The sequence below is a fragment of the Doryrhamphus excisus genome, chromosome 3, assembly GCF_030265055.1.
Source record: "Doryrhamphus excisus isolate RoL2022-K1 chromosome 3, RoL_Dexc_1.0, whole genome shotgun sequence".
Lineage (NCBI taxonomy): Eukaryota > Metazoa > Chordata > Actinopteri > Syngnathiformes > Syngnathidae > Doryrhamphus > Doryrhamphus excisus.
In genome coordinates, this window is record NC_080468.1 from 27,944,616 (window position 1) to 27,963,601 (window position 18,986).

General features: G+C 39.6%; 3 protein-coding genes across 4 annotated transcripts; 1 reads left to right on the forward strand and 2 right to left on the reverse strand.

Annotated features, from left to right (window-relative positions):
• The first annotated feature begins 1,706 nt into the window (after positions 1 to 1,706).
• On the forward strand, positions 1,707 to 8,699 carry LOC131125109 (uncharacterized). Of its 2 annotated transcripts, XM_058066301.1 has the most exons (4): positions 1,708 to 1,972; positions 4,525 to 4,595; positions 4,856 to 5,009; positions 6,401 to 8,685. In XM_058066301.1, the coding sequence occupies exons 2-4, from the start codon at positions 4,563 to 4,565 to the stop codon at positions 7,615 to 7,617; spliced, it is 1,404 nt and encodes a 467-aa protein (XP_057922284.1). In that variant the 5' UTR covers positions 1,708 to 1,972; positions 4,525 to 4,562; the 3' UTR covers positions 7,618 to 8,685. The 2 variants fall into 2 exon arrangements, with proteins under 2 accessions (XP_057922283.1, XP_057922284.1); XM_058066300.1 differs by having other exon boundaries at positions 1,707 to 1,972; positions 4,525 to 5,009; positions 6,401 to 8,699.
• A 260-nt stretch (positions 8,700 to 8,959) lies between these two features.
• Positions 8,960 to 13,771, reverse strand: mrpl27 (mitochondrial ribosomal protein L27). The gene is made up of 4 exons (XM_058066304.1): positions 13,639 to 13,771; positions 12,417 to 12,545; positions 11,082 to 11,149; positions 8,960 to 9,527 (listed from the first exon to the last, which is right to left on the reverse strand). The coding sequence occupies exons 1-4, from the start codon at positions 13,676 to 13,678 to the stop codon at positions 9,321 to 9,323; spliced, it is 444 nt and encodes a 147-aa protein (XP_057922287.1). The 5' UTR covers positions 13,679 to 13,771; the 3' UTR covers positions 8,960 to 9,320.
• An 828-nt stretch (positions 13,772 to 14,599) lies between these two features.
• Positions 14,600 to 17,458, reverse strand: paqr9 (progestin and adipoQ receptor family member 9). Its single transcript, XM_058066302.1, has one exon. It carries the CDS (start codon positions 17,009 to 17,011, stop codon positions 15,959 to 15,961), a length of 1,053 nt encoding a protein of 350 aa, XP_057922285.1. The 5' UTR covers positions 17,012 to 17,458; the 3' UTR covers positions 14,600 to 15,958.
• Between the last annotated feature and the right edge of the window lie 1,528 nt (positions 17,459 to 18,986).

The window sequence follows — 18,986 nt, forward strand, 5'->3', positions numbered from 1 at the left end:
GGGGGGGGGGTAGGTGGGTGGTTACTCGTTGGGTAAAGGTGGACCTTTTTAAGGTGGACTCAGAGCTCTTTGAGAGTCAAAATTATTGCTGATTCGCAATGGTGCAAATACTTACGAACCATAGTAATTCATAAATAACACACATCACATACAGGAGGAATTACGTTTCACGGCTGGCGTGGGAATTCCTTGGTGTCTTCATGGTGGAGCTGGAGGAGGTGGCCGGGGACTAGGAAGTCTGGGCTTCCCTACTGAGACTGCTCGTGACCAAGACCCAAATAAGTGTAGGAAAATGGAATGGAATGAACTTCGCAAACTAGGGTTGGGCGATACGGACCTTAGCATATATCACAATATTTTGGGGATGCATCACGGTATAAAACAACATAATTTTAATTCAGCAGTGTCTTGTATAGAAAGTTTAAAATCTTAAGCCATATAATGAAATACATTTGTCTCAAATTGTAGCACACGTTTATTTATTGGTAATAAACTGGCTAACTTTTCAAAAGCACATTTATTTATTATTAAATTGGCTAACCTTTCTAATGGGATGTCAGCCTCTGCACACATTGCTACTAAATCTTTAATAAACTGCATGCATGTGCTTGTCATTAAGGACGTGCATATGTAAGGTGTTGTTTTATGACACTTCTTGTTCTTGTTCAATCTTGTTTACTCAGACGACAAACAGCACTTTTATTTTGAAGGCCAGTAGTGTGTCCTGTATGTGTTGAGAATATCTGTAAGACACATTGAGTAAAACGCTTCTTATATTAAAGCGGTGAAGATATACACTCGAACAGGGGTCTCAAACTTGCGGCCCGTGGGCCAAATGCGGCCCGCGAGACGCTAGTTTGAGGCCCCCACCTTGATACCAAAGTTTAATGTTGAAATGACAGCTTAAAGCTGTGTGCACACCGGACACAATTAACATGATTTTGCCCCGCCCATACTGTTACCCTACCCTGTTACCCCACCCTGTTTTGCTTTGGATTAGCAATGAAGCTAAAGGCTTATGACGCTGGGTACAAATAAATGCAGGAAATGATTTGGAATCAAACGGAAAATACACGTCAAGATAAAGCATCTCATCAAACATGTTGTTAAAGTTACGACGCTGCTCCCAGATGGAACTGAGTACGATGCTAACTTGCTAATTGGGTAAAATTATTAAGTTTCATTAATGTTCATGTTAAAGATTAAATAACTGTTAATACTGTACATTTGAATCTGAAAAAAATAATTTCTCTACCAACTGTATGTGGTTTCTTACGTTTTTCTTATTTGCTGTTTTATTATTATTATACTTATTTATTACTGATTGATTGATTTATTGTCTTCATTCTTAATTTATTTATTTATTTTTATCTTATTTTGTGTATAGAAAAATAAAAATTAAGATATTTGAGAACCGGAACCAAAGTACTGAAAAAGTGTAGGGTACAGCAGAAGCAAAAGTATTGAAGATAGTTTTTTTATTGATTTTTTTCCAGTTTTTAATAAATGCGTTTTGGGTTTTTTTTGAAAACCTGATGCAGCCCGGCTTCACCCAGAACCTAGCTCCGGTGGCCCCCAGGTAAATTGAGTTTGAGACCCCTGCTCTAGAATCTATACCGGTATATAAAAAACTGTCCCAACCCGAGTATGCATAATGCCTCCTTAACATTTCGGACTGCACCCCAACATGTGCGAGACTAGAACGGGCCCTACAGTGTAGAGCTGACGTTTCACACTCCTATCCACAAGATGGCGGTAGTGCACACCACAAGGTACTTGTCAACCACCAATAATAGAAGAAGACGTATTTTGTACAAGCGAAGTAAAAATCGGTAAATAAAGTGGACAGATTTTTGGTTTCCATCTGTTTTTTCCGGGGAATATCACCGATAACCTTGGATTCTAAACACAAACTCCCTGGCTTGACGTTACGTTAGAGTAAATTGGACATTTTGGTTCCAAACGACAGATGGTAAGTGATACTTGAAACTTTGTTTGTACCGTCAATGTTGTCACTTTATTCCTTTTCAAAAACGTTTTAACAAGCTATTAGCGTAATACTGTTCGTAATAATAATGTTCACGTAACATAAGAGGACGTAGCGTGACGGTTGTTAAGTTTTCAAAGTGCTATGTCAACTCAGTGAAAAATAACCGTTGGACTAACGTACACGACTAAATAAAACAATTTTGGACGTTGTTGTCTGAACGTATGAACATGGCTGCTTCCAGAAAGATACTTTATCAATACATATCTTTACCTGGCTTCATATCCTCAGTGGTGGTTAGAGTAGCCAAATATTTTACTTAATTAAGTACTGTTACTTTAGAATTCAATGACTCGAGTAAAAGAAGGTTTTCCTTCAAATAATATGACTCAAATTAAAGTAAAATCTCAATCTTCAAATAATTACTTTAATAGGAGTAACCGTTCTCAGGTTCTGAGTATCCAGTGACTGACTTCTGATGTATTATTTTTAGTGGGAAAATTCAGCAACGTAGTCCATAACTCACTCACATTTTGTATTTCCTGAACCTTTTTTTAAGTTTAAGAGCTAAAGTGCTAATAAACAACATAGCAATAAATGTATTGCAGTATATTGCAATAATATACTTTTTAACTGTATATCATTTTTAAAATAAGGGCCCATATTTCCAAAATTGATATCCCTTTTCATAAAAGTCCAGGTTCCAGATTCCATGGACACAAACGTGGTTAATCACGATTAAACATTTAATTCAATTAACTGCCCTAATTATTTTTTATATGGATGTCAAATAGACAATTACATGAAATAGGAATGTAGTGCTGCAACAATTATTCAGATAATTAGAGCAGTGTTTTTCAACCTTTTTTTGAGCCACTGTACGTTTTTTTTACATTGGAAAAAGGCACCACCTCACGTGCATCATTAACTCTATTGGAGGAACGAAGCAATCAGCAACGCGTTGCCACTCGGACAAATATTTAATTGCGCTGCTCTGTCTTTACACCACGGACACTCGACAATGACATAATATTTGCAAAAAATGTTAAATAAATATTTAAAAAAATGTTAATAATTAGAACTTTCCTTTGTCATAATTAGTTTTTCTCGTAATTTTGAGTTTTTATCGCATACTAGCTCATAATTTCGGCACTTTCTCATAATTAGGACTTTTTATGTATTACTTTTCTCATAATCATAACTTCCCTATCTCATAATTAGGACTTTGTATGGGATTTTGTACTTTTTATCTATCTCATAATTTCGACACTTTTGCATAATTGACTTTTTATCTCACATCTTTGGCTTTTGATGTGATAATTTAGCCATTTGATCCCATAATTACAACTTTCCAGTCTCCTAATTACAACATTTTCTCATAATTTTGATTATTTATCTCATAATTCTCTCTTGTCACCGAGCCTGATGTCGAGCCTGCCTAATTTTGCTAATAAAATAAGGGTGTTGTGAAAAAATACCATACAAAATAAAGCTATTACAATTGCATCTACAACTATGTCTTCATTAAGCATGATGTGACCTTTCTGGAAGATTTTGAACAATTAAAAAAAAAAAAAGACAAAACCTAGCTAAGCTACGTTGTTTTCTGCAAGACTCTGCAAAATTGCCTAATGATCCTACATTTTCCTACATTCATACATTTATTATAACTTATTTTATTCCCTTTCACAAAAAACAAATTATGGTACTAAAATAAGTGTAAAAAGCAGAGAAAATGTAATTAAAAAAAATGTTTTAATGAAAAAAATGTAGCAGATTTCATATGGCCCTATAGTGTGAGAGAATGTGAACATGATGACACCAAATTTAACACCTGATCCTAATTCATACCAAAAACTTTTTTTATCGACTTTGTCCACTGATTCACACGCCACCAGGCAGAAATAACGGATAATTGGGCCCAATTAGTACTGTACCTTTTAACATACATACTCATTTTTGCAGCAGTTTAGACATTAATGGTTGTGTGTTGTTATTTTGAGGGTACAGCAAATATACAGTTATCCAAGCTGTACACTTTTTGTCTATTTTGCATCAAAGGTTATCTTTAGTGTTGTCCCATTAAAAGAAATAAAATATTGTGCATGTGAGGAGTGTACTTACTGTTGTGACATAATGTATTTATATCATATGTATATAAAATATGTATATTGCTTGCCGAGAAGAGTGACACACTGTTATAATAATAATAATAATAATAATAATAATAATACATTTTATTTGTATAGCGCTTTTCAAGATACTCAAAGACACTTTACAAAAGAATGAAGTTGAATAGAGCAAGTAAACAGAATAAAAGACACACCAAAATACAACATTCATTGGTTAGTACACAGTTAAAAAAGCTATGTCAGTACTGTATTGATTGTGTGATAAAAACTAAAAAAAAAAGATTTTTTTGTGTTGACTTTGTATATACTACTTTGTAGTTCATGCAAAAAAATCCTGTCAACCTGAGTCTGATTTATTTGTGATAGTACATATCAAGTAATTTTTTTTTTTTTTTTTTTTTACAGATTTAACGGGAGTCACACAGAAGGCTGCTTTCTTAACAATGCGACCTGGATGTTTGAACAGTCAAGAAAAGGCCTGTCCTGCATTTTGACAATATACTAGTATTACTCCACTTCCCTCACCTCAGAGTAATGTTATATGTGATTCAATGCAGATTTAAAATCCTTTTTAAATGCCTCATTTTCATCAGAGAAGACATATGCTAATTTCTATGCAAGAGCCCATTTATCAGATTCAAGTTGGAACTTGAATATCTTACCAACTGCTAAAGATTGTGGACAAATGAGAGCACACAAGCTAGACTATGCTCATTCAGCTGTTTGTGGACAACAGATGTATTCTCCACCATTATCAACATGCCGACTTTTGTCAACTGGAGCAGCAGAGCCACCGACGGATATCCAAATACAAACCCTGATTGCAGAAAAGCTTGCATACTTTAGGAACTGCAACGACGGTATTCATGGATCTGCAACCATTCAAAAAGGTACATCACTTTGGTCAAATGTCAGTCATGACAGTTCTTCTTGTCCTGTTGTTGAGTACTTGACTGTTGTAGTTGCACAGGTTGAAAAAAAAGAAAAGCTTGAATGAGGTTAAAGGAAAAGCTGGTGAAATGCATCCCGAGTCTAAATAAGACTACACTGATCACTAGAGATGTAATGGTACACGGTAAAACCAAGTCCCATCCTTCATGGGGCAATCACCTTAATGGACCTTTGGGCTTTGAATATATTTTGTACACGTGCACTTTTCTGTCCAAAGTAATGTACATATAACAAAGAGTAGGCTCCTGTCATGTCGGCGATGCATGAGCGGACTTGGACTGGCTGGATCTCCTCAAGCATGTTCGTAACTATAAGTAATGTAGAATCAGAGCAAAAATGCCACACAGAGTCTTTTTTTTCAGGAAGCTTGATGTGTTTCCCATGATGTGCATTCATAATCTTTTTATGATTTTTATATCTTTAGAACAAACAGAAAAGAGTGTTTTCATGTCTCACGTAAGGATTGAGGATGGGCAAAATTCCAAAAGTACAGTTTTCCTTTGAGAGCCATCAAATAAATGAGACCTGTGTTAATTTTGGGAAATGGGTAATCCTGTTGTAAACGGAGGGCGGCACGGCGTTCGTGTGGTTAGCACCCAGACCTCACAGCTAGGAGACCAGGGTTCAATTCCACCCTCGAGTTTGCATGTTCTCCCCTTGCATGCGTGGGTTTTCTCCGGGTACTCCGGTTTCCTCCCACATTCCAAAAACATGCTAGGTTAATTGGCCACTCCAAATTGTCCATAGGTATGAATGTGAGTGTGAATGGTTGTTTGTCTATATGTGCCCTGTGATTGGCTGGCGACCAGTTCAGGGTGTACCCCGCCTCTCGCCCGAAGACAGCTGTGATGGGCTCCAGCATGCTTGGGACTTTCCTAGCTGTGAGGTCTGCGTGCTAACCACTCGACCGCTGTGCAGCCCTGAGATATAATTGTTCATAATAAATGTTTCTTAAGTAAGGTGCATACATTTCTACATTATTTCAGTGTTTTATTGTCTACCTCACAACACTTTTTTAAAATAAAACATATTTTTCAGTTTTCTCCAGGTAGTCCGGTTTCCTCCCACATTCCAAAAACATGCTAGGTTAATTGGCCACTCCAAATTGTCCATAGGTATGAATGTGAGTGTGAATGGTTGTTTGTCTATATGTGCCCTGTGATTGGCTGGCCACCAGTCCAGGGTGAAGACAGCTGGGATAGGCTCCAGCACCCCGCGCGACCCTCGTGAGGATAAGCGGTAGAAAATGAATGAATGTTCTAAACGGGCTAACTAATGTGTGTACTGAACTTAGGCTAGCATACTAACAGTAGTTTCTTTACATCCACAGAATGTCGCCCAATTAGGACGGAAGTCGCTTCTACTAACGCACATCATCGAGAAGACCGTCCAATGGTGGAAATGACAAAGCATCCTGTTTCCATGGTGAAGGATAGCTTCCTACTAAATGAAAATAAGCCTGTGAGCAGCAAACCAGAATGTCAAGTTGCTTCTACCAAACCAGTCAAAGTCACAAATACTCAAATGATAAAGGATCCACAATATGACGACATTTCAGATGATGATGATGGAGAAATATCGAAAGTATGTTGCGAAAAGCCACAGTATGAAGACATAAGTGATGATGAAAGTCCTACATCTGAGATCCCATTACCACCTAAAACCATCATGTCAATATTAAACAGTGCCCCCCAAAGGCATGATACGACCAAAGTACACATGATTACTTCAGGTGAGATTGAGGATGAAAGACAAATCAATCAGTCTGTTTTGCCAAGTAAACATCAACATCAGGACCAGGAAGGTAATACCTTTTGTGTTATTCCTCTACACCTTTTGTCGCTGAAATATGAACCCCCAAAAGACTTTGTCGTTCTTGACAAAGGTGCAACAAAAGAGACTCGACCCTCAAAACTATTAGCATCCCCCTCTGCTTCCCGTTTAGAGGTCTATGATTCATCTGAAATATATCAACAGGTGAACGCAATGGAATTTGCTGATCATTTCGAAGTACTTGAGGACGACATAGATGAGAAGAAAGATGCATTTCAAAAGAAGGGACTGCTGTATGTCGACCTTGACAGTTGTGAAACCGAAGACAGTTGCGATTACTCCTCTTCATCGGAATGCAACTATTTGACTGTTTCAAAGCATTTGTTGGAAAGGTCAGCGTCACTGTGTTCGGCGGAGGACAATTCTCATATTGGACAACATTTTCCGCACAAACGCAGACCAATGAAAGCGAACGAAATGCAATCATGTGCGGACCCTAAGAATGTTACACACAAAGCCAAGAAACTAACTCATGACTTAGTTCCAAACACGGTACATATACTTGATTCATCAGAGGATGAAAATGATGTGCAACTGATTGAGACCACAGACTCTCGCTATGTGCAAATCAACACCAGGAGATCAATGACACAAAATCTGGACTGTGATGAAAAAGAACATGGTCACGTAACAAACGGGGAAAAAAGATTCCGATCTGGATCACTGGATATCACTGATGCCTTTTTTGTTCCACATAAAAAGCATCCATATTGAATTGAAAATGAACCATGGCTGTTGCGATTGCTTTAATTGCATTAATTACATTAATTATTCCAAAATTAATTTGATGGAAAAGTTTTTTTTGGGTCCATTCATACTTTTTGCAGCTGTATTTTTTTCTGTGATGGAAATAATAAATATAAGAAATATAATGTCACATCAGCTTGTCAATTTTAGGTATTTTTAGAACAGTTGTTTAACTCTTTATTGTGTTGTGTCTTATGTGGAGATGTTGCAGGTGGCATCCCTCAAGACTGAAGGCCCTCATCCATCCGTGTGGTAATAACTGGCTTTTTCAACAGAACATAACAGGACTTCATTATGCCCGCCTGACAAAGGACTTCTTCCAGAGGAATATGCTCACTCTTCCCACCATCCTATGTGATTCCCTGATCTAAATGCGAAAACTTAAAACATTTGGGGACGGATAAAAAGGTAAGTTCACAAAAATGGACATTAGTTCAGACAGTAGATGCTGTCAGTGAGGCCATCTTCACCACCTGGAGCAACATTCCCACTAGCCGCTTGGAAACACTGGCATCTAAAATGGCAAAATTAACATGACCGTGTAAGTTTAACCATCGCATTTTTTCACTTCTTATTCATAATTCACTCATAATGCCACACAGTTAGTAGACCTGGGGTCAATTCCCCCTCGGGCAGCTCTGCGTGGAGTTCCGTGCATGCGTGGGTTTTCTCCGGGTAATCTGGTTTCCTCCCACATTCCAAAAACATTTTAGGTTTACTGGTGACTGCAAATCCAATGTCCAATGTGTTTTTCCAAAAGGTTTCCAGATCTACCTCCCAAAAAAAAGGCACATGGACTTTACACTCCTTTGGGGAATTCAGGAGCAATGTCTCTAGACTTTGCCCTCATATAGTCTTCTTCCAAGTTTAAGCAAGGGGTCAGCAACCCGCGGCTCCAGAGCCGCATGTGGCTGTTCCACCTCCCTTTGCATCCATCCATTTTCTATACCGCTTATCATCACAAGAGTCCGCAGCATTCTGGAGCCTATTCCAGCTGTCTTTGGGCGAGAGGCGGGGTACACCCTGGACTGGTGGCCAGCCAATCACAGGGCACATATAGACAAACAACCATTCACACTCACATTATATTCTATGCACAATTTGGAGTGGCCAATTAACCTAGCATGTTTTTGGAATGTGGGAGGAAACCGGAGTACCCGGAGAAAACCCACACATGCACTGGGAGAACATGCAAACGCCACACAGAGATGGCCGAGGGCGGAATTGAACTTGGCTCCCCAGCTGTGAGGTGCGCAAATACTTTAAACCCTGAGATCATTGACCATCGTTCTCACAACAACTGAGCAGACATTGCAGTATTCATCCCCAATATGCGAAATGCCTTTCTCTCATAATAATAAGCCACGTAATATTGTGGTTTTTAATATTATTTTGATGTGAGAGTAGTGGTATTAAAAGGTGGATTAAGTCCCCACTGAAGGTCCCAATACCGAATGCAAGCCCCACTGCTGAGTTAAAAAGGTAGTGCACACATAAAAACAAAAAAATACAAAAAGTAGATGAATAAAGTATCTACCTACCTACCTAAAGATGCTAAACATTTGTAGAGTTTAAATACTGCATTGATTTCAAAGATTGTGTACATTTTGCAAAAACAGCCAACCATAGTATGTACTTTTATTTCATGAGTCCACACAGTTTGTTTTATTTTAGAAAAGCCCAACCAACTTAAACTTGGGCTCCTGCTTTACTGGAAAAACATTGATAAAAGTTTTATAAAGTATTGCTCCTGAGGCGAGGTTGGTGATGACCTTGCTTGCCTCCTCACTGCGAGGTGGTGGGACGTAGACCTCCTTGGTGAAGCGGACATGGCCGTCCTCAAGAGCGTAAAGAGTCTTATTTGTTCCCATACCGACCTTTTTGAAACAAAATAAACAGCAAATACACACAGTGGAGTTAAACATTTTCTATCAGTAAAAACTATTTTTCTACTTAGCAATATGAAATTTGGTAGGTAAACATGTCTCTCATAAGCAGGCTCACACACACAAAATTCATAATGACATGTTCATTATGAATGTAATTGAAGTAAATAAATATAAAATACATCGACATATACATACTTTAACAGAACTACAATTAAAATTGAGAGCAATTTATTGCAAACAAGCATTAAAGTGAAATAGGCTGGGCAAAAGTTTAAGATAAATAAATACAAATAAAATATTTTTTTTAATTCTAAAATGGAAATAAATGTTACAAAAAAAAAGAGTCAGTAATGGGTAGCTGTGCCATTCTTGTTAAATGAGTATTATGCTATGCTATTATGCTCATTTTCCAGCCCTTTGTATTGGGTTGTGGACTCCTATAGAGCAGCTACACATGATAACCAACACACAAAGCTTCATAGTTCTTCCAGAATCTGGACTCAGGTTTGTAGGCCATCTTGGATACACCTTTTCGAATGTGCCCACAAGTCATGGGACTGATGAAGAACTGCTTGTCCTGAACTCTTTCAATCCCAGCTAAATTTCAAAAGCCGTCCCTGTAGGTATTTTGACAGAATTTTTTGACACATGGATTTTTGGTTTTCATAAGCTAAACATCAAGATTTAAAAAAATAAAAGCTTGAAACTATTCAGTTAATATATGACATATTTTTTTATTATATTGTGAAAAAAAATAACTTTTTCACAATATTTTTTACATGGGTCTGTTTACCAAACTAAAGATTAGACTCATTGAAAAAAAAAGTTTCCGTAATCAGCAGAGTGTATGCATTAAAATTTCCCTTCAATGCTAACCACTTTTGTAAGACACTCCTTGTCACTTCCTGGTTGCTCCTTCACAAGACAAAGATGCTGCCTGTGCTTTTATAAAATGCACTTCTGCCACCTTGTGGCCTTGGCTTTAAACTGCACCAAATTAGCAACACAATAGAAGGGATAGAGTTGCATATCACCTGTTTGTGTCTTGCACTCAAAACAAATACGTCTTGGTTAGCAAATGAGTTAAAACCACTTTTGACTATTTTGGTCATTATGTAGTCAGTGACCCTTTGGATGTGGTTTCTGCCCACTAGCCTGAGTGCACTTGCACCGCTAACAGGTGTTGTGGATTATGGTAGCAGGATGATCACATGGCATCAGAATTGGATTGGCCTTTAACACAAGATGGCACCCAAGGATGAATTGATTTCTGATTTCCCCATGATATAAAACAATGAAACTGTGTGTTTGAGGGGTGGATTTAAAATACAGCATTAAAATACAGTATAAAATACAGCACTCCGATGTTGTCAGTTAACCGATCAGAAGCTTCCAAAGGCATATCTCTGTCCCACATTGTTCAAAAATATATTCATCTTTGTATATGCTTTGATTTTGAAGAAAGTAATTCTCTCTTATAATTGCAATATTTAGCAAATAAAAATCATTTTGGTCATCCCAACAGAATCTTCTTACACTTACATGTGCTCCTGGGTGATACCGCATTATCCTCTGTGTTGCCAGGATGTTGCCAGCATGGACAAAGTTTCCTTGAACAAGACAAAAAGTCAAAGTCAAAACATACAGATGTCAAAATTTTGCATTAGGGGTAAAAAAAAAAAAAAGTGTTTCCCCCCTTTTTTTCTTTTTGTCACGCTTAAATGCTTCAGATCATCAAACAAATGTCAGCTCAACTCTCTTCACCTCGACGGCCCAGTACAGCAACCGCATTGCTGCATACGCAGCACCGATCCGCCTCTTGACCTCACATTCCAACCTTCCCTCACTTGTAAACAAGACCCCGAGATACTTTAACTCCTCCACCTGGGGTAGGACCCGGTGGAGCCAACCCTTTCACCCAACCCGGTGAAAGCCATCCACCCTTTACGGACTGACAACTATGGAGGTGCTGAGTCTCATCCCAGAAGCTTCACACTCAAATGCAAACCGCCCCTGTAAACGCTGAAGGTCACAGCCCGATGAGGCCATCAGAAACACATCATCTGCAAATAGCAGACAACATATTAAGGCCCCGGCGGCACGGCGGTCGAGTGGTTAGTGCGCAGACCTCACAGCGAGGAGACCAGGGTTCAATTCCACCCTCGGCCATCTCTGTGTGGAGTTTGCATGTTCTCCCCGTGCATGCGTGGGTTTTCTCCAGGTACTCCGGTTTCCTCCCACATTCCAAAAACATGCTAGGTTAATTGGCCACTCCAAATTGTCCATAGGTATGAATGTGAGTGTGAATGGTTGTTTGTCTATATGTGCCCTGTGATTGGCTGGCGACCAGTCCAGGGTGTACCCCGCCTCTCGCCCGAAGACAGCTGGGATAGGCTCCAGCACCCACCGCGACCCTCGTGAGGAAAAAGCGGTAGAAAATGAATGAATGAATTCATTAATTAAGGCCCCCAAAATGGACTCCCTCAATGCCTTGGCTGCGCCTAGAATTTCTGTCCAAGAAAATTATGAACAAAATCAGTGACCAGAAACAGGCTCGACTTCCTGGTGGCAATGCAAACGAAACAGGCTCCTGCTCTGGTTGTACAAGGACCGAATGCCACGTCGCAGTGCGCCACTGAGGAGCATTGAGGAGCATTCCGACCACCCCGATACCTCAGCCACGGTGATGGAACTGTCAGCATACGTATCATCTAACTCTGACTCTCTCTGGTATGTCAGTGGTATTGAGAAAGTCCTCAAAGTCCGACTGTATCCTCAGTTGAGGTCAGCAGGCGCCCCCGGGCACCGCTTTCCCTTTCTGAGGCATTCGGGGCTTGCCCCCACAACTAGCACCGGGAGACAAGTTAAAAGCAATACCTTCATTTTTCTTGAGTCCATATCTCTTGCCAGGGCTCTTTCCTCCGAGGTTCTTGGTGGATCCACCAGCCTTCTTTGATGCAAACCTCAGAGAAGCCACAAGAAAGGGCTGGCCTAGGTCCAACAGCCCTAAAAATATATTTAAGTGAATTTACTGTGTATTAGCGTTGCGGTGTTGCATTATGGCAATGACAATCTTTTTCAACTCCTCCATAATAATCATCTTGTGTACAAATACACCACATAGGATTGCTCCATATTTGCACGAGAGTAGAATAATATGACCTCAAACATCCCTCTTTATGTGAACACTGAGTACAAAGCTGAGAACTGGACTTGGCAGGGTGAGTTGATAACCACCGTTGCAGTACCATTTTATTCTGTTTGGGTTTGTTGAGCTGCACCTTCAGCACTTGGTTTTGTTGAGCCACTTCTGCAGTTTCCCCCACCACCCCCAAACCAAGTTTTATTGTATATTGTGTGGCATGACTAAAATCTCTCAATACATCATAAAATTCGGCAAAATGTATTTGAGTCTGGAGCCCAATTAAAGGCGTTTAGGCAATTACATGTTTGTAAAGTTCTTTTTCACATTCTTTTTTAGCATTTTATCAGCTAATGTAGAAATGTGACAAACAATGATAAAAAATGACAAACACTACACAGCAAAAAGGCAAACACTGTGTGGGCAAGTCGTCAAATGATAAACAACTATTTTGATAACATAAAAACACGCGCAAACGCAAAAAACTAATGGTCAATGTAATTTGGATAAAACTTCGTGTGAAGATAGATATTAAAGTAAATTAATCTCCCATATCCCTTTAATCTTCTGCCATAGCTTCGGTCCATGAACTGGAAAGACTTTAACTGAGGTTGCTTAATTTGCCAAGCAAGGAATTACTTGAATTGAAAGAATGAAATAATTGACTAAATAGACTAAATAGAAGATGAAGAAGATCTACCCAAAATGAAAATATAACCCAACATGCACTTTTAAGGACGCGACAGTTATCTAATTTAAAATTTAAAGAGATCTGCTAGGTGGTACAAGTGTAAATGTCTCGGAGTGGTGTTACTGTCGCTAAACAACGACGGGCTATAAGATGAAAATAGCTAAATAATGGCGGGTAATTGCAATAAATAATAAATAAATAATAATAATTACTTAATTAATAAAAACAAGGAGGACACAAATTGTTTAAAACGATTAATACGATACCAGGTTTGCACTTGGGAGCGAAGTACGTGAGCGCCGCCATCTTGAGCGATGTCACATCCGTTTGTTGCCGCGTCCTCGGAGCCGGAAGTCTACGGCAAGCAAGCTAGGACAAATACGCCAATGGCAATTTGCGGCACAACACTTGCGACGACATTTAAAACTGAAAAGCACTGAAAACCTTTCATACATTGGAGAACGTTCTAAAAACAATTCATATGAAGAACAAGCTTAAGTGACATGTTTTCTATGTTTATTTTGTTGTTATTATTTTCAAGCAATATCCCTCGCACATTCCTTTTTTTGTTATTTATTTTTATTTTTATTTATGTTGATATTGTTCTGTAGAATTGCACTTTTATGTTCCTGTAATTCAGCTTATATTGTTATTGGTTTTTTTACAATTGAAGCTTGTAATAAAATATATATAAAAAAAAAACTTGCGACGACATTTATGGCGCTTTGCGAATGCCACCATAAATCGTAAAGGTCGTAGTTAAATAGTTTGAAAACAACTACCTTTCGTGAGCTTTAACAACTTGATGTAAGTTCTGCTTCATTTTGTAAAAGCGCGATTTTGACATGGTTACATGAATATTCAGGTGGCCATGACACAGCATACATCATAAATTGTAACCATATGGGAGCATACTTTAATATTATAATATTATAATATAATATTTAATATTGGCTTATTTCGTCTAAGGACGCTACACCCTTTCAAAAGGGAGACAGTGTCACACAAAAAGCATCACACACTTACACAATCAATACACATAACAATCTAATACTGTGAAAAGTTGAATTTAATATATTGAATTATAGTCAGGCTCCAGCATACCCACGACCCTACTGAGGATAAGCGGCATAGAAAAAGGATGGATAGATGGATGAATTATAGACACTGATGCTACTCTTCTTGCTCCTCTTCTGATAAAAATTAAAAAAAAAAAATCGTCCTCTGTGGGGAAATTTGCATTGCACAGCAGCAAGAGTACAATGTAGTAATGTACAGTAATAATAGTAATAAAGAGTAGTAATGTAATGCAAGGTAATGTATCTTCACTGTAACATTACCAACACCTAGTGACCAGTATATAATACTACGTATGACTTGGCTTTGAATATTTTGTTTTACTATACTGGTTGGTGATGGGTGTACCCTGCCTCTGCCCCAGCCAGCATACCCCTGACCCTATAGTGAGGATAAGCGGCATAGAAGATGGATGGATCTTTTGTGGCAAGTTTTACAGTAAAGTTTTGTTAATTAAAAAAAAATGTATTTGTAAAGAAAAGCTTTGTGTTGGGGGTTGGAGAGTTTGTCCGTCAGCCCAGAGCATCATTGAAACCATAAGCGCCACTGGCCAAGGCCCGGACATGTGCTGTTCATTAAACGGAGCAAACACATTTTACATTTCAAACATAGCATTCCACAAACATTGAATAAATCTGTTTTAGTCTAAAACAAGGGAAGTTCCTTTGAAACGGTGTTTACTTTGTGACAAAACACATCTGCTTTGTCACTTAATGGTATTTTAGTCCAGTCACTATTAAAAATCCTATTTTCATTTTCTTTTTTAATAGAATTTAAGGACCATATTTGTTTAAATGCAAGCCCTCTTCTACTGCACACTTCACTGAGTACTGCATGAACGTCTTTAGTTGGCCGGACAAATAAAACCTTCAATGGGTCAGATGTGGTCCACGGGTTGCCTACAGAGGGCCCAAGTTGTATAATATAAACTGTAAAAAAAAAAAAAACATGCACAGGGTGGCACGGCGGTCGAGTGGTTAGCGCTCAGACCTCACAGCTAGGAGACCAGGGTTCAATTCCACCCTTGGTTATCTCTGTGTGGAGTTTGCATGTTCTCCCCGTGCATGCGTGGGTTTTCTCCGGGTACTCCGGTTTCCTCCCACATTCCAAAAACATGCTAGGTTAATCGGCGACTCCAAATTGTCCATAGGTATGAATGTGAGTGTGAATGGTTGTTTGTCTATATGTGCCCTGTGATTGGCTGGCGATCAGTCCAGGGTGTACTCCGCCTCTCGCCCAAAGACAGCTGGGATAGGCTCCAGCACCCCCCGCGACCCTCGTGAGGAAAAAGCGGTAGAAAATGAATGAATGAATGAAAACATGCACATACAAAAGTTATATGTTAAACAAACCTTGTTAGCATGATAACCATCAAATGGACCCTATTTGTGATGTATATAAACTACAAATGCATACATCGAAGCTTAGGACGAGCATCAGGGGAAAACATTGTGTTTTTATTCATCACTGATTCATTACTACATAGGAATAAAAAGTACTATTAAATAGTCAGTGACATTTCTGTTTCTTTGCTAGTTGATCCCTGAGAGGTCCATAAATACAGTTAGCATTCCAAGAAAAAGCCACAATAATGGACATGATGGTCGTCTGCAGGAAGAGCATGACCCCATAAGTGGCCGCCACCGTGGGGCCAGGCGGCAGCGTTGCCGAGTCGTCCAAGATGACCCTCACCTCCGACTTAATCATGTGTAACTCATCAAGAATAGATAAAAACGTGCAGCAGTGGAACCACTGGTGGCTGTGACCCCAGATGTCGAATTGACCCGGCGCCAACCTCTCAGGGACCTTGCTGATGTTGAAAACCGCCGATACCAGTAGCCAGAGGCAGTGGCGATAAAAGAAGATTGATGCAGTGGAGTACGGTGATTGGATGAGGCGGTAAAAAACGGGTGTGGATGACACCAGAAACGGGAGAAGGAACACAAGGGTACGAATAGCGTAGCGGTGGCGCCTCCACTTTTGACGCGAGTTGCAGCAGGATAAGAGGCAAATAACCGCCACGACACAAGCACTCGGGATGTAAAGTGTTTCAAAGAAGAGTTGAAACGCTGAAGAGTTCAGGTCCCCAATGTGGGTGGTGTTCCCCTTAGTCTCGACTACCCCAGGCCTGGGATGGATGTAGTAGTGATACGCCAAGGACGATCCAACCGTGTAGGCGCTAATGGTGCCATAATCCACAAAGAAGCACACCTCTCTCACCACCAGCGACATGGCGTTAAGCAAGTGGGCCAAACTGCTGCACATCAGCAGAAGGGAAACACACAGGAAGTAGTTCCAAAGCGGGTAGAAGAACGGATGACCCCCAGACGGCGACCCTTCCCAGTCAAACACCTCAGCGTAGTAGTATGCAAACACAAACATGGGGAGGAAGTGCGTCCAGAAGTTGCCTGTTTCATTTGTGGGCCGGAACGCTGACAGGATGCAATCCCGGAAGCTGTAGTTAGGGAAACGGTATCCGGTGAGGATGAAGTTCTCAATGACACGGGGCGGCACATCTGAATAACTCAAAAGAGTTAAAGGATGATCGCAGTTCAGCAGCATAATGGTGGCGGAGGACTGCAAAATTATTAAAAATTATAGATTTACTGGAAAAAACAAATTTCCTCTGCGTTCAAATTAGGCCCCTGACCCACAGTTTGGAAACCCTGATCTGATTAACACAAAAACAATCAAAGGTTCCTCCAGACTCTTTGATGCCTTTTTTGACCTTTAATCCCATCGGAGATTGTGTAATCTTGCTGGGTCTGTAGTCCATTGAATAAATACGCGTTCAAGAAACGACCCCGTCCTGTAATACTGAAGTGGGGGACGCTGTCACGTCACGGATCGCCTTGTCTTCCCGTTCTTGCTTCACCTCGTTAGAATTGCACCATTTATGGAGGCCAAAAAAAGTGGTTTGAGTTCGCATCTAAAAAAAAGGAATGCGCAGGAAACGCTTCATTGAATGCCGCAACAGTGTTGTTGCGGCATACAGTCCCCGACATTGAATAAGAGGACACACTTTAACCCAACACGACAATTTCCTGTTTTTGCTTTCAAAGTAAAGGTACTGTCGTCATCGTCCTGTTTTTTTCGTTACAAATTTCACAATGTCGTCGAGTGAGCTAAAGTTTTAACTTAATATAATTTACAATTCATAAAAAGAGAAAATTGTTGTTATTGTTATGTACATATATATATATATACACACACAATATACATATAAATTAATGAAATCCGTCTAGACGACAAAAATTTCAAAATAAGACACATAACCAACCCCAAGCATTTAAGACAGGGGTCTCAAACTCGCGGCCCGCGGGCCAAATGCGGCCCGCAGGATGCTAGTTTGAGGCCCCCGCCTAGTTTGATATGGATGCCGTATGGTTTTCATGAACCCAGAAATGACAGCTTAAAGCTGTGTGCACACCGCACACAATTGACGCGATTTTGCCCTGCCCATACGCAAGCGAACGAGCCCACCTGTTTTGCTTTTTCTCTCATCATCCATGACTGAGATCAAAACAATGAAAAAGTTTTTTTTTTTTTTTGAAAACCTGATGCGGCCCAGCCTCACCCAGACCCTAGCTCCAGTGGCCCCCAAGTAAATTGACTTTGAGATCCCTGAATTGTATATTCACACCTGATTTGAGAACGTCTTTGCTCTAAAAGGCCATGCACAATCTGGAAACGATTTTGCTTTTGTGACCTTGTATAGTTTTTGTCACGTTTTTTTTTTTTGACTGAGCTGCAAGGGGCTCTGCCACCAGCGTGTTTGAATCGCCCGCTGTTCCTGCCGAGGGCTCGGCATAGCTTGAAGACAAGTTGAAACCCATGTTTATTGCTATTATTGGAATTAGGGTGAAGTTTTAAAACCTGCGTAGTGGGACTGACGATTTAAATAATGAATTTGCACTTGTTATGCGCCATTAGACCGATATAATATATATATATATATATATATATATATATATAATTTTATTAATTTGATGCAAGCCGAGTTTTAGCTTGAAAAATAAAAAATCTATAAAAATATTTTTTAAATATTATTATATATAAAAAGGGCGGCACGGTGGTCTAGGGGTTAGCGCACAGACCTCACAGCTAGGAGACCAGGGTTCAATTCCACCCTCGGGCATCTCTGTGTGGAGTTTGCATGTTCTCCCCGTGCATGCGTGGGTTTTCTCCGGGTACTCCGGTTTCCTCCCACATTCCAAAAACATGCTAGGTTAATTGGCGACTCCAAATTGTCCATAGGTATGAATGTGAGTGTGAATGGTTGTTTGTCTATATGTGCCCTGTGATTGGCTGGCGACCAGTCTAGGGTGTACCCCGCCTTACGCCTGAAGACAGCTGGGATAGGCTCCAGCACCCCCCGCGACCCTCGTGAGGAAAAGCGGTAGAAAATCAATGAATGAATTATATATAAATATATATTATATTTTTTATATATATAATTATATATATTATATATTTTATTATATATATAAAATAAAAAAATATAAAAAATATATGCTTATAATATTATGCCATCTTT

What these genes read in the sequence shown, in the direction of transcription:
- LOC131125109 (XM_058066300.1), top strand. Translation starts at nt 4,805, where the DNA reads ATGAGAGCACACAAGCTAGACTATGCTCATTCAGCTGTTTGTGGACAA. An exon ending in ATCTGCAACCATTCAAAAAG is followed by an intron (nt 5,010 to 6,400) that starts GTACATCACTTT and finishes TTACATCCACAG; the next exon opens with AATGTCGCCCAATTAGGACG.
- mrpl27 (XM_058066304.1), bottom strand. Translation starts at nt 13,678, where the DNA reads ATGGCGGCGCTCACGTACTTCGCTCCCAAGTGCAAACCTG. An exon ending in CGCTCCCAAGTGCAAACCTG is followed by an intron (nt 12,546 to 13,638) that starts GTATCGTATTAA and finishes ATATATTTTTAG; the next exon opens with GGCTGTTGGACCTAGGCCAG. An exon ending in GGTATCACCCAGGAGCACAT is followed by an intron (nt 9,528 to 11,081) that starts GTAAGTGTAAGA and finishes TGTTTCAAAAAG; the next exon opens with GTCGGTATGGGAACAAATAA.
- paqr9 (XM_058066302.1), bottom strand. Translation starts at nt 17,011, where the DNA reads ATGCTGCTGAACTGCGATCATCCTTTAACTCTTTTGAGTTATTCAGAT.